General features: G+C 41.3%; 1 protein-coding gene across 1 annotated transcript in view; it reads right to left on the bottom strand.

Annotated features, from left to right (window-relative positions):
- Window positions 1–15,981, bottom strand: part of LOC140468888 (protein unc-13 homolog C-like) — a 587,121-nt gene that overhangs the window by 481,824 nt on the left and 89,316 nt on the right. The window contains exons 7-8 of the mRNA XM_072564959.1: window positions 12,405–12,480; window positions 4,368–4,527 (exon numbers count right to left, since the gene is read on the bottom strand). Coding sequence (XP_072421060.1) covers window positions 4,368–4,527; window positions 12,405–12,480 — 236 coding nt within the window. The remainder of the gene's footprint in view (window positions 1–4,367; window positions 4,528–12,404; window positions 12,481–15,981) is intronic.

Raw genomic sequence — 15,981 nt, 5'->3', positions numbered from 1 at the left:
TGGCTCATTGCCCTCCTATCTGTCCACCTGCCAAACCCAGTCCTCACGTACCTCGCACGCTTACCTCACCTCAGTCACTGTCAAAGTTCTTTTGGGATCTTTAACTCTTTAAATATGGCAGCAAGTGTCATTAAAACATCGATGTGTGTTGGACTGCAACACTGATCCTGCTTATACAATACATTTCTCCCTGGTTTCCTTTAACGGTCAGATTTGGGACAGGCCCAACTCTAAATCTTGCCTTAGCCATTTTTGACATGACTGCCATTCTCTACTAATTGTAAAAGGTAAAGTGTGCGTAGTCCCAGAAGACCACAGGGCTTCTCTTTCACTCGAGAGCGATGACTGGAGGTGATTAAGCATGAGGATCACCACGCCTCAGTCAAGGCAGGGTTGAGAAGCAGCCAGTATGGGAATATTGCATCTTCTGATTGTAATAACAAAGACTATGGTGTGAATTTAGGTTCTGCAGTACTGGAGCTGGGCCTGTATCAGCCTTGTAGCCTGTCAGTGCTGAACAGTGAACCACCAGTATTCTCTGGAGGCAATGGATCCAGTAAAATTGAGATGCTGCACTGGTTGGTGTGATGCCAGAATTTCTAAATGGTTGACAGATTCTGCTATCACATCAATGGACAGATCAAGAAAGAAGAAAAAAAAAAGCCAGTTTATAGTCTGCATTGACGTTTTACATTAGGCCAATGTTTGGCTTGCGAGCACGACACTGGAAATCACTGCTGAAGGGACAGATAGAGGCATTGTTTTGCTCTGTACTTGTTTGTGTTTGAACCAACCAGATCCACTGAAGACATTTGGACATTTCTGTGCAATGAACCAGTGTTGAGCTGATGGATAAGTGCTATTTAATAAAGCCAGGCATTAAAGTTGCAGAATCATTCTGAATGACTTTAGCTTAAGCAGTGATTGGCGAAAGCATAGCAGTGTATTTTTTCAGAGTTCTTTTTTGAGACTCAGTGCATAAATCAGGGAGGACAGAGGAAAGCACAAGCCTAGTCTGGGGGATCTGGGTGCAGTGCAGCTTCAGCACAGTGAGAGAATTTAACAAGGAAAACTTCAGAAAAAAGGTTCGAGAACAGCATTGAGGAGGAAGCATGGAGGATGGCAAGAGGTCAGTCTGTACTCTGGGTGAGGGGTTTTCAATGTTTATCACCAACAGTGGCTCCATGTCATTATTACTTGCTGATTACTGAAGGACACAGCTGCCAGTCCGAGGTGGGCAGAAAAGCCAGAAGAGGAAAAAATATACTTCACTTTGCCCTCACCTGTCTACCTTTTGAAGATGTACCTGTCCATGAGAATACTGATCAGAGTGACTGATGCACAATCCTTGTGGAGACAAATTCTGATCTATTTCAGAAAACATTAACTGAAATCTAATTTAGTGGGAACTTGCGTTATTTCAGAAAACATTGAAAACAAACTGATTAATTTATTTTACTGTGCTATAAGTTTTAATCGTTTTAGTCCTTATTTGTTTATATGCTTGATTTGGTAATCATTCACCATTTAAGTCAGCTGAAAATATACTTACACATTATTAATGATAGGTGAACGATCATAATTCTTTAAAGTAAGACATCCCTTGCTTTCCAAACTTTGAGACATCACTCTTCTGAACAAAACTTAATTGAAAATTACCAATATATTTAAGAGATTTGCATGATAATTCTGCTGAATTCATCAGTTACTAAGAACTCAATTGAAGGCAACCACAGGAGGTAGGATCTTCTCAAGTGTAATGTTCTTCAGAATGGTCACTGAACCGGAAACTTCAACTCTGCTTTCCTTCCACAGATGCTGCCAGACCTACTGAGATTTTCCAACAATTTCTGTTTTTGTTTCAGATTTCCAGCATCTGCAGTGCAATTCTTTCGGCTTAATGGCATTTGCACATCTGGATATTCTAATGTTCCAGAAATGATTGTACACCATATATTACAAATTTATAGAATTACATAATCTGAGGGTAACTGTTGACCTTTAGCACACCTTGTGCATAAACTGACACCTGGCAGCTGTTCAGACCCATAACTGGCACCAATTAATCGGCCCTGCAGCCCACAACATGAAAATGAAGATGGGAACATTCATCTTGTCAAACCTGCCCTGCCATTTAGTCCAATTGTACCTGATTGAACACTTCAATACCTTTTACAATACTAACCCTGAAACCATTTACAGCATTGTTAATCACCTCTACTTCAAACATACCCAGAGACTGAACTTCCACAGCCCTCGGGGGTAGAGATTTTCAAAGATTCACCACGTCTCAATCCAGTCCTAAGTGTTATATCTCCTGCTTTACATTTGTACCCCTTGTTCTATACTCCCCAACCAGGGGAAATATCTTACCTGCATCTATCCCTTTAAGTATTTTGTAAGTTTCAATGAGATCACCACTCTTTCACTGAAACTCTAGTCTGCATGATCTCACTTCACAGGACAGTCCCACCACCCAGGGAACAAGTCTGGTGAACCTTCAATGCACTTCCTCTATGTCAATAATATTTTTCCTGAGATAAGGAGACCAAAATACACATGCCAGCTACACAACTGAAGTAAGACTTTACTACTCCGTATTCAAATCTTCGTGCAATTAGGGCTAACATTCCATTAGTCTTCCTAATCGCTTGATGATCTTGCATGTAATATCTAGAAATATTACACTTGGTCTTCATGTCCAAATCATTGATATATATTATGTACAGCTGAAATCCCAAGTACTGGTCTTTGTATTACACCATGTATTCCAGCCAGCCAATGAAAGAATAACTCATTTATTCCTACAGTTGGTTTTCTGTTTGATAAATCAATCCCTAATCCATCCCAATAAATTATCTCCCACACCATGTGCTTTAAATTTGCTAACCAATCTCTGGTGGTGGGAATCTCATCAGGGAATTCCTACAGTGTGGAAGCAGGCCATTCAGCCCATCAAGTCCACACTGACTCTCCGAAGAGTATTCCACCCATACCCAACCTCCTACCATATCCCTGTAACCCTGCATTTCCCATGGCTAACCCACCCAACTTGCACATTCCTAAATACTATGGACAACTTAGCATGGCCAAACCACCTAACCTGCACATCTTTGGACTGTGGGGAAAAAGCAGAGCGCCCAGAGTAGAAACTGGGAGAACGAGCAAACTCCACTCTTTCAGTTGCAAGAGGGTGGAATCAAATCCATGTCCCTGTGAGACAGCAGTGCTAACCACTGAGCCACTGTACCACCTTATCAAAATCTTCTGACAATCCAACTATATATACTAGTGACTCCTCTTTTATCAATCTTGTTCATGACACCCTCAAAAAAACTGCAACACGTTTGTCAAAAATTATTTCCTATTCGCAAATCCACGCTGACCATGTCCAATCAGGACATTCTTATTCAAATGTGTATTTACCACTTCCTTCATGACTGCTTGAAACATTTTCCCTACTAGTCATATATGATGATAGGTCTGTCGTTCCCCATTTTCTCTCTTACTCCTTCCTTAAATAGTGGGGTTAAATTTGCAAGAATCATTCCAGAATTTATGACATTTTGGAAGATAATTATCAATGCATCAACCATCCCTATATCGAATTCCTTCAACGCTCAGATTTTAAGGTCTGATCAAGTTTGAGCATCATTAATATATCCAGTCCAACCTCCTAACTATTACTAACTTCCTTCAACTCTTAATTCTACTCAGTCACTTGGATTTCTAATTCTGGAGAGATTTCTTGCATCTTCCTCAGTGAAAAACAATTTAGCTTCTGTGCCATTTCTCTATTTCCCATTACAAACTCTCTTGAATCTTCTTTTAATTAGTCCACATGTGTCATGGTCAAATGTTTCCTGTTAAGTAGCTGTAGAAGCTTTTACTGTCCATTGTTATGTTTTTTGCAATATAGCGTTCATAATCTACTCTTTCTTCTCTCATCAATTTCTCAGTTTTATTTATTCTAAAAAAGTCCTAATCTTCAGATATATTACTATTTCTGGTTACCATAAAGCATAAATTCTTCCTAAAACAATTTTTTTCACTTCGTAGGGAACAAGAATTAATCCTATTGAATATCCCCAAAACAATCTCTGCAACTGGAGATTAATGACTAACATCTACCAGTTCACAGGCAACTTGCTTAATTTTCGGTAAAATTCCACAGGAGTCATCTAAAGAAACTAGACGTCAAACTAAAACCACTCTGAGGTTATTACTATAATAGATTATCACCATAATGAACCATTCACTATTAAGGTAAAGACATCTAGATAATATCAAACAAACTTTCCAAAATGTAAATATTTCTCAGTTTACATATGATTTAAAAATATTTTTGAAATGAATAAATTTACTACCTTAGTTCTCTCACTGGTAACAGTCTTTCTTTGGTTTTGGAGTACAAGTCCACTAACCCAGAACGATACATCAACTGTCCATTTCCAGCTTTTGTTGGTGAATTATGACTGCAGCTTTGATAGTCACAATGGAAGTCTTCACGAGTGCTGTCTGAGAGTGCTGCAAGGAAGTAGGAGTGATCGTGAAACTGGAGCTTAACATAAAATGCAACATTCTTGAAAGTGGTTTCAAATCCATGCACTACACTCAGAAATGTCACGGGAATCCTAACAGTAATTTCCAAAGGCATTGGTCTTAGCTGATATGTGCAACTGTATTGAATGACAAGACAGTAGACTATACAGTAAGAGTGCACATAATCAGCTGTCAAAGTCAAAGGCCACCTAATAAGGTGTCAACTGTAGCCCAAATAGTTGGACAAACCTCAGACATGATCATCTAAAGATTCTGAATTGTTGATTACTTGGTTAAGGATGATGAGACCTGAAGTACTTGATATCAGATCTTGCCGATGATACGAAGTTAGGTGGACAGGCAGGTAGTACTGAGGAAGTGGGGAGGCTACAGAAGGATCTAGACAGGTTGGGAGAGTGGTCCAGGAAATGGCTGATGGAATTTAACGTGAGCAAGTGCGAGGTCTTGCACTTTGGCAAAAAGAATAAAAGCATGGACTACTTTCTAAATGGTGAGAAACTTAATAAAGCCAAAGCACAAAGGGATCTGGGAGTGCTAGTCGAGGATTCTCTAAAGGTAAACATGCAGGTTGAGTCTGTGATTAAGAAAGCGAATGCAATGTTGTCTCTTATCTCAAGAGGGTTGGAATATAAAAGCAGAGATGTACTACTAAGACTTTATAAAGCTCTGGTTAGGCCCCATTTGGAGTACTGTGTCCAGTTTTGGTCCCCACACCTCAGGAAGGACATACTGGCACTGGAACGTGTCCAGCGGAGATTCACACGGATGATCCCTGGAATGACAGGTCTAGCATATGAGGAACGGCTGAGGATACTGGGATTGTATTCGTTGGAGTTTAGAAGATTAAGGGGAGATCTAATAGAGACGTACAAAATAATACATGGCTTTGAAAAGGTGGATGCTAGAAAATTGTTTCTGTTAGGCGAGGAGACTAGGACCCGTGGACACAGCCTTAGAATTAGAGGGGGTCATTTCAGAACGGAAATGCGGAGACATTTCTTCAGCCAGAGAGTGGTGGGCCTGTGGAATTCATTGCCACGGAGTGCAGTGGAAGCCGGGACGCTAAATGTCTTCAAGGCCGAGATTGATAGGTTCTTGTTGTCTAGAGGAATTAAGGGCTACGGGGAGAACGCTGGCAAGTGGAGCTGAAATGCGCATCAGCCATGATTGAATGGCGGAGTGGACTCGATGGGCCGAATGGCCTTACTTCCACTCCTATGTCTTATGGTCTTATCATAGAACTAGTGTGACATTACACTCTTCACCTGTGTGGGCTGTAGACAACAGCTTAGAAACCAGACCACTAGAACCACAGCCACATTCAACTAAATTGTTCTAGAGATCCAGCTGTGGATTGCAGAGCTATAGAGGAAAGATATAACACAGGACTGGAGTTAATACTGGGCTGGGAGTGAAGTCACACAGGAAGGTTATTGGAGCAAAGAAAGGGAGAAATTGGAAACCGAAGGAGATTGAGAGTCAGGCATTTCAGGAGTTACATCAAAGGCATGGGCTGGAGGCACCATTTAAAGTGGGGCATAGAGGAACTCCTTCCAATTCCACTATCAGTGAGGGCACTTACTTACTTTGTGCTAAGTGTAACTCAGGGCACTTTCCTGAGTGCAGCCGATGAAGGCAGATAAGTATCAAAATAGACCCATGAAACAGGCTGCTAGGTTCTTTATTTGTTTATGCTAAATGAAGAACACTTGATTCTGTCAATGTTAAAGGACACCAATTGTTTTTCCCTGCCCAGTAATGTAAGTGGTGAAATTGTGTACATGCTCCCCATCCACCATTTTGGCATCTTATTAAGCCATGCAAAGTTTGACAACAGCTTGTTACTTATCTTGCATTAAGTACCTGACAGAACAAATGAAAGGAAAATTAACTTGAAAAACAGGCACAAGGGAAACCCAAAGCTTTTCTCCTGAGGTCCCAAGCTACACTGCTCCCTCTTGACTTCCTCTGACCCATGATTCACCCACTGGTAGATCAAGCTGGATGGTGAAGTTGTCACTGCTACCCTCCTCCCCTCCCACCCCAGCCCCATTCAGACCTCTGACTAACCTTGTAATCAGATCGCTATCTGCACACTTCCACAAGGACCCCTGCTGTTTTCTAAGGATGTTCTAGTTATCTGTTTACAACAGCAAGTCACCAGCAGGTCACAGCAAGGCAGCTGGGTCAGATGGGCCCAAAGCATACAGAGTAGACAAATCAAGCGACAATTGGTTTGTAATGCCCATTTGATGCCAGCAATGCCACTTTGAAGCTGAACTCTCCAGCTAACATTTTCCTTCATCTCACATACTGAATACATATTCTGCACTTAGGGGTCTAAAACTGGTCTAAAGCTATAGGGCGTAGGTTTAAGGTGAGGGGCAAAGATTTAAAAGGGACCTGAGAGGCAACGTTTTCATGCAGAGGGTAGTGCATGTATGAGACAAGCTGTCAGAGGAAGTGGTGAAGGCTGGTATAATTACAACATTTAAAAGGCATCTGGATGGATATATGAATAGGAAGGATTAGATGGATATGGGCCAAATGTTGGCAATGGGGCTTGATCAGTTTAGGATATCTGGTTGGCATGCACGAGTTGAAGCAAGGGGTCTGTTTCCTTTCTGTATAACTCTATAACTCCTTCTCTACAGGACAGTGGAGAAATCCAACCACGTTGCCATAAAATCAGAATTCATGAAACCGGATTGTTTTAGGCTATACTGATGAGCCTTTGTCAGATTTATTACAGTACAAAGAAGACCCAACTTGCAAGAAAGCCATTCAGGTGGTGAATGAAGCAGACGTCCAGTATTAAAACAGATTAATCCGAAGAATCTATTCACCTTTTAAGCTGCAAAATCACAAAATAAAAATCATATACACCAAAACAATCAAAGGACAGAACCTGACACTAAAACATCTTTGCAAACACTGTAGAAAAAAATCTCATGGATGCAAACAATGCCTGGTTTTTAAAACAGAATACTTTTATCATAAGCAAATAGGTAACTTTCAGAAAATGTGTCAAAGCAAGACACAGTTACAGAAAAGCAAAAGATTAAAGAACTAGCCATACAAAAGAGATAAATGAGGTTGAACAGTCTCTAATAGAAGAAAAATTCTACTCCTATGGAATATTAATGACCCTGACCAAACATTTTCTCAGACATTTATATCAATAAGTAAGTTAGACACGGGAGCAAGTATCACAGTGCTGTCTGATAGAGACCACTGTAATGAAGCACTGCTTACAGTAAGCAGATATTCAGCTAAATGGTCCAGGGGCATCAGACTTGACATTAAAGTTATGCTAAGAGCAATTCCAAGAACAGGAAACACCAACTACCAGAAAACCTTCATGTACCTCACAAGCAATAAATCTTTCCCTTAAATAGATATTTTCCTTAACCTCATTCCAAAGGTGGAAAAGGTTAAACAACGAAAGTCAAGGAAAAGGCAACAGAAAATATTGTTGAATTTCACGAGCTCATGATGGAACTTAAATGTTAAGTGATGTTAGAATGAAATGTTTTGAGAGATGGCAAGCAGTACTATAGTAGTTTGGCTGAAATGTTTTTCACTGCTATCAAAACAGATCAGTTAGAGACAAAGAAAACTACAGATGCTGGAATCCAAGGTGGACAAGCAGGAGGATGGAAGAACACAGCAAGCCAGGCAGCAATAGGAGGTGGAGAAATCAATGCTTCAGGTGTAACCCTTCTTCAGGACTGATGAGAGCTTAGATTCCAAGTTGCAAAAACGTTCCAACTGAACTGGAAGCAAGGGCGTAACAGCTGCATAGTCTGCACCACTCGAGAGGAAGTATGTGATAGACAAACAATGGAAACATCGACCCCAGTGCAAGGATAATTTTGTCAGCATGAAGAAATGAACAACCTGATTCATCAATAATTCAGTCTCTCAGAAGGAGGGAGAAAGTCCAAAATATTCAGCACAACAAAAATAAAAACCAAGTTTCATTATGCTACTCCAAAATTCCACCAAGTTAAAGATGCAGCACACATAACCGCATGAAAAAGCACTAAGGAAAGAGAAATAGTGTGCAAAGATCCAAAATATGGAAATGACATAAATCACCTTCTACAGTAGGGACCACATAACAGCTTTGGTGGTGAAAGTCATATATTCCTAAAGTTACTCATGTTATAAATGCACAAAGTTAACAATCTTACAGTTCAAGGAGGAACTGCAGATATCAATTGAATAATCTTCTACACAAAAATGATCATTCTTTTAAGTTCCCACAAACCACCTCAGGGGAAAAATGAAACTTTCTGAATTTGTAAAGCGAAGGTGATTTGGGGGGGTAAATGGATGAGTGGTTAATGCAAGCATATAAACAAATGTATACCAATGTAATTATTACGAGGAAACAAAGGCTTGGGGGCAATGTTGCATACTGGTCTAAAACAGTCTAAGAAAGGTTGAGTACAGGAAGGTTGACTTGATTGAGTACAGGAAGCACCTCCCATTATCTTGGGAACCTGGCCAGAATGAAGAAGGATCTTGCAGGAGTCAGGCCTGGTGTGCTTCTAGCAGTCTCTGTAGCAATGTAGATTGTATTCATTGTGAACTAATTTGTAAATTGTTGCAGAAATACAATAAACCTGATATTAATTATTCAACACGGTCTAGTTAAACCAGAAAAGGAATTTTCCAAATCTATACTTAGACCACTTAGGGCTTGAAGAAACCCACACATGCAGCAGTAATCATGGCCAAGAACATTTTGTGTCTAGTTCCTTCCATTCTGGCTTTGGAGATACATGATACATCTTAATTTACTGTTCGCTATCATGTAAGAGAGGTCATGGAGGCTTTCTATTCAATGGGCACCAATTACATTTCATCTGCCTCATCACACAACAGTTAGTGAAGTAACACAGTAACTCTATAATAATTGCAGGTTTCCCCATGGTGCAGGGGGCAACTGATCTCTCGTTTACACATCAACTCTGTGATTTACCACAACTAAGAAAGATTCCACGCTCCTGGTATCTAGCTAGCCAAGTAATGGAAGTCATTAACAGCAGTTACTGCACTCGGGAGAGCAAAGGAAAAGGCAGAATAACATTTTTGCCGGAGTGTGGGGCAGATAAAGAAGGAAAAGCAAACCACTCAGGTATAAAACCAGAAAGTTCTGAAGAAATCAGCAGGCACCCTCATTCTCAGCAGCAGCATCGAGAAAACAAGTCCACCTGGCACTCAGGTTGCATTTGTTTGGATTAACGTTTAATCCTCTTCACTACTACATGTTACCTGCTTCCCTTTAGCTTTTATCTAATTTGATTGCTTTTGTGTTTACATCCTCTTAGCAGCAAAGCTTTTTATTTTTGGACAGATTTTCACAAGAAATATCCTTCATTGTAATCATAAACATATAACTGTTTACCTGTGATGTTTTATAGTGTCTGGGTGTTGCCTGCTTTGTAATGAACTGTGTTATCAAACAAGAATTATAGCTTCGAGTGTGTGGTGCTGGAAAAGCACAGCAGTCAGGCAGCATCCGAAGAGCAGGAAAATAGACTTTCATCAGGAAGGGCTTATGCCCGAAACATCGATTTTGCTGCTCATCAGATGCTGCCTGATCTGCTGTGTTTTTCCAGCACCACACTCTCGACTCTGATCTCCAGCACCTGCAGTCCTCGCTATCTCCTCTCAGAGTCAAGTGATGTCATGTGCTGTCACTTGTGTTGCTTCTGCTCGACGTTGTTGAACATATCCGTGCTTATATCCATCACAGACTTCCTTTTGAAGCCAGTTTGTGACAATTGTGGCAATCTTCGCTTGTCTTTTAGCTGGAAAGGATGAATAATCAGTTTGATGGAGTGGCAAGAGCATCCTGCAATTTTTTTTAACAATCCAACCCCTCAGGTTGCAACTTTTATATGGGACTCGGTGGTATGAGACATCCTCCTTGATAATCTTTCTCTCTGCATTGGTTTACTGTACGTGGGAATTGGATTGGAACCGGATTTGAGAGTTAACTTGCCGTCGTTACAATGACCTACACTTGACTGTGGTGTTAAAACTCGAGCCTGAGGATATAAAAATGAACAAGTTGTTTACAGCAGGTTTTGAAAACTGTACAACACATTTTTATTTGAGTGCTGGGCAGGGGATGGACTAGTATACATTTTAGAAGCGTGTATGGGGTAAAATCCCAAATTATTTCTCCCAATCTTCCATCATAACTTCAATTCAATCTGAGAGACTGGGGAAAATACGTATGTTTTTGTGGGAAAAAAGATCTGCCCCCCCTGCCCACCCACAGCATGGCCACATAAAAAACAGCATCTACAGGCCTCACTTTCCCCAAGAACTTTAGCTTGCCCTTTCCATCACTGGCTTGGGAAAGCCTTTCAGCAAATATACCTCCCTTCCCCTCGAACAGCAGGGTCTTGTCAGTAGGAAAGCCCATCACTTGTCCTTTCTTCTCCATTCCCCACCAAGAAATGAATTCTCTCAAAGTTTATCCTTCTGTCTCTCATTGTAGTATCTGTGTTTTCTTGAATTTTCTTCTCCTCCTAACTACCTGAGCCCCGACGTATTCAAGTCTTACATTAATACTTATCGCCTCAACTTGTGCCTTCCTCTGAATGTTACGCTGCTCTCCCTTCCTCTTTCTAACTAACTGTATCAGTCCAGACCATCGAACCTGTTCTGCTACTTAACACAAAAAAGTGAAAAATATTGTTAATAAACTTTTTTAATATATAAAGTATCTTCAGGTCTGGATGAAGGCATTTAAAATACTTGTTTGCTACAGAACACTAGAGACATACTGTTTTATGGCAGTGTATACAAACATGATCACAGGCCACTGTGCTCACAATCTGTGCAGAGATTGATTGGATAGGGTGCCAGCCAAATGCAATGGCAGCAACTTAAAGGGCAGAATTTCTGCTTAAGAGCAGAGGCACACACGCCCTCCAATTCAGTGTAGAAAAGCCACAGCAGAATGCCAACAAAACAAAAATACAATATTTATTCAGTCACCCAGCAGAGTCCCTTTAAGTCCACCTCCAAATCATCAATTGAGATCAAAATCTAAAAAGTTCCAACGAGCATTTTGTGTGGGATGAGGAAGACACTGACACAACTAAATGCAATACTGTAATGCCCTCTGCAGGCTTGTGGCAGAATTGCTGGCTCAAAGGCAATATAATGTCCTGCAAAATATTTAATTATTAAAACATAGCACCAACCCTTTGTCACCTCCAAATTAAAGAATATCCACAAATGTATGGGGAGAGATTCTGACCATTAATTATTTAAAAATTAATTTTATAAAATTAAAATCATATCATGAAACGTCTTTAACTGTTTTCTGTTAATTTGATGTGCCATATAATGAAGGAACAGCTTGTAGAAATCATTAATTCAGGTGTATTCAAGTTTATCAAACACTCAGTAAAAGCTGGAACAATAAGACAGCCAGATTAAACAAACCATTCAAGTTTGCAATCATCATTTTGGTAGCAAAATTCACCAGATATTATAAAATTTATTCAACTGAAGTTCGGTTGACACAAAATTTCCTGAAATATTTTGACTTTTAATTGGAGAGCTAAAAATGTGTTGCTGGAAAAGCGCAGCAGGTCAGGCAGCATCCAAGGAACAGGAGAATCGATGTTTCGGGCATAAGCCGAGAGACCTTGTTTGCTAATGGATGACATAGAAATAGCGACCGCAGTTCAAAGTGTGAAAAATTTTGATATGTTCAAAATCTCCCAAAACATTTTGACTCTTAATCGAATAACCTTAATAGTATGGTTTTCTCAAGGATTTTTATTTATCTATTGCAATATACTTACAACGTCCAAGGACAGGTAACGAAAACTTGACCTGACCAGGAGAACTTTTTGAATGGATATCATTCCCATTGGTTTCCTGGGGGGGGAAAAAGAAGAAATTCCTTCAATTACATTGAAGCATCTTCATAAATTCAACTGAACAAATACTGAAAAGATGTTGTGAAACTTGAAAGGATTCAGAAAAGATTTACAAGGATGTTGCCAGGATTGGAGGATTTGAGCCAGAGGGAGAGGTTGAGTAGGCTAGGGCTGTTTTCCCTGAAGCGTCAGAGGCTGAGGGGTGACCTTATGGAGGTTTTTAAAACATGAGGGGCATGGATAGGATATTTAGACAAAGTCTTTTCCCTCGGGTGGGGGATTCCAGAACTGGAGGGCATAGATTTAGGGTGAGACGGGACAGATATAAAAGAGATCCCAGGGGCAACTTTTTCACACAGAGGGTGGAATGTGCATGGAATGAGCTGCCAGAGGAAGTGATGGAGACTGGTACAATTGCAACATTTAAAAGGCATCTGGATGGGTATATGAATAGGAAGGGTTTGGAGGGATATGGGCCGGGTGCTGGCAGGTTGTACTAGATTGGGTTGGGATATTTGGTCGGCATGGACGAGTTAGATCGAAGGGCCTGTTTCGACTGTAACATCTCTATTGAGTCAATGACTCTATCATAACAAACAAATCTGGCTTCAGCTACATGTTTTATGATTAATTTGTGGTTTTCTGATGCCCATGAAATTACACCGCAGAATAATGGGCATGGAAATGTGACAGAAATTCCCCTCCATCATATTTTAATTGTTTGAGTAACTCCTCTTGAATAACAAATAATATAATTTCAGATGAACTTGTGAAAGCATGCTTATGGTGTCATTTCTCCATGCAATTTCAAGAGATTTTTTTTCATGCATTTGAGGATGGAGGCATCCCTGTGCAGCTCAGCAATTATTGCCCATCCCCAAAGGGCAGTTAAGAGTCCACCACATTACTGTGGGTCTGGAGTCCATGTAGGCCAGACCAGGTAAGGATGGGAGTTCCCTTCCCTAAAAGACATTAAAGAGCCAGAGGGCTGTTTCCAACAATTGACAATGGATTCATGGTCATCGTTAGACTCGTAATTCCAGATTTGCATCACATTCCAATTCCATCATCTGCTATATGGGGATTTGAACCAAGGTCAGCCAGAATATTATCAGTCAGATTAAACCCCAACAATAAATACCACTGGGACATCACTACTGACAACTACTTAGCTAGTTCTCTCAAATTCATTATAAGAAGGTTTTCCTGTACTTTAGCAATAATATTCATACAAGTAGAGAAATATAACACCAAGGCTGGATAAAATTATGTTGTTATCTACACTGGTTTCACCCTGGCTCACAGACATCATAAATATATCCTGTGATAGAAATGAAATCTTGTCATCTTGTAGCAGAAAACTTTCTTCAGAAATTGAGAGCCTCCAAGCAAAATTTGATGATGCGCTTTATTTCTTGAACTGGGATAGAATATTTTGCCAAAATGGAAGACTGTCCTATTGCCTGGCATAGACAAGTGCAAAAGCAGGGACAACATTTTGAAAGCACTTCTCCATAACACCTGGCTCTAAACAAATTAGGAATGATTGCAGAATGCTCTTGCAAAGTTATTATAAATACACTTCATCAAAAGAATTGTTAAACTGCTATTAGCCAAATGGAGGCTGAAAGGCAATGTTGGGTTAAAAATGATAAGTGATTCTGACAATTTTCTTATATTACATTCATGAACAATTGTTTTACCACACTGGGATCTTACAAAGTGTTTCATAGGTAGGTTTTCACACTGAACCACAATGACATATTAAGAGAGGTGACCAAAATACTGGGCCAAGAGGACAGTTTTCAGAAGTATTTTGATGGAAGAGACAAAGATCTGAGGAAGAGAGCTTCAGAGTTTGGGGTCTCTGCAGGTGGAAGGACAGTTGTCAAAGAGTGCGATAATGGAAATAAGGCAAGGAGAGGCCAACATTGGAGGAGCAAAGAGTACCCAGTGGCTCACGCAGAGGAAGTGCAGGTGCAAGACCTGGGGAGGCATTTGAACACTCGAATGAAAATTTTTAATTTTAGAAATTTCCAAACTGCCAGCCAATGTAAGCCAATCTGTATAGAGATTGATGGATAAATGGAACATGGTGCAAGGTAGGATGCTGGTTACAGTTTTATGACTGAGCTGAATTTTGCAGGGTGCTGCAAGTTGGAATACCATGCAAGGGAGCATTAGAATATTAAAGTGCACAGGCATCAAAGATTGGGAATGAGGTTTTCAGCAATATATGGATTTAGGAAAAGCCTACATTCTGACGGTGGACACAGAGTTTTGGAAGCTAAATACATGTTCGAATCGGACACAGAGATTGCAAACTTGTTTAGTGACGGACAACAGATAACAACATTCTGGATTAGTGGTGCTAGAAGAGCACAGCAGTTCAGGCAGCATCCAAGGAGCTTCGAAATCGACGTTTCGGGCAAAAGCCCTTCATCAGGAATAAAGGCAGTGAGCCTGAAGCGTGGAGAGATAAGCTAGAGGAGGGTGGGGGTGGGAGAAAGTAGCATAGAGTACAATGGGTGAGTGGGGGAGGGGATGAAGGTGATAGGTCAGGGAGGAGAGGCTGGAGTGGATAGGTGGAAAAGGAGATAGGTAGGTAGGACAAGTCCGGACAAGTCATGGGGACAGTGCTGAGCTGGAAGTTTGGAACTAGGGTGAGGTGGGGGAAGGGGAAATGAGGAAACTGTTGAAGTCCACATTGATGCCCTGGGGTTGAAGTGTTCCGAGGTGGAAGATGAGGCATTCTTCCTCCAGGCGTCTGGTGGTGAGGGAGCGGCGGTGAAGGAGGCCCAGGACCTCTACATCCTCGGCAGAGTGGGAGGGGGAGTTGAAATGTTGGGCCACGGGGTGGTGTGGTTGATTGGTGCGGGTGTCCCGGAGATGTTCCCTAAAGCGCTCTGCTAGGAGGCGCCCAGTCTCCCCAATGTAGAGGAGACCGCATCAGGAGCAACTGATACAATAAATGATATTAGTGGATGTGCAGGTAAAACTTTGATGGATGTGGAAGGCTCCTTTAGGGCCTTGGATAGAGGTGAGGGAGGTGGTGTGGGCGCAGGTTTTACAGTTCCTGCGGTGGCAGGGGAAAGTGCCAGGATGGGAGGGTGGGTTGTAGGGGGGCGTGGACCTCACCAGGTAGTCACGGAGGGAACGGTCTTTGTGGAAGGCAGAAAGGGGTGGGGAGGGAAATATATCCCTGGTGGTGGGGTCTGTTTGGAGGTGGCGGAAATGTCGGTGGATGATTTGATTTATGCGAAGGTTAGTAGGGTGGAAGGTGAACACCAGGGGCATTCTGTCCTTGTTATGGTTGGAGGGGTGGGGTCTGAGGGCAGAGGTGCAGGATGTAGACGAGATGTGTTGGAGGGCGTCTTTAACCACGTGGGAAGGGAAATTGCAGTCTCTAAAAAAGGAGGCCATCTGGTGTGTTCTGTGGTGGAACTGGTCCTCCTGGGAGCAGATACAGCGGAGGTGGAGGAATTGGGAATACGGGATG

The sequence above is a fragment of the Chiloscyllium punctatum genome, chromosome 48 (assembly GCF_047496795.1).
Source record: "Chiloscyllium punctatum isolate Juve2018m chromosome 48, sChiPun1.3, whole genome shotgun sequence".
Lineage (NCBI taxonomy): Eukaryota > Metazoa > Chordata > Chondrichthyes > Orectolobiformes > Hemiscylliidae > Chiloscyllium > Chiloscyllium punctatum.
This window is presented reverse-complemented; position numbering and strand designations above follow the sequence as displayed.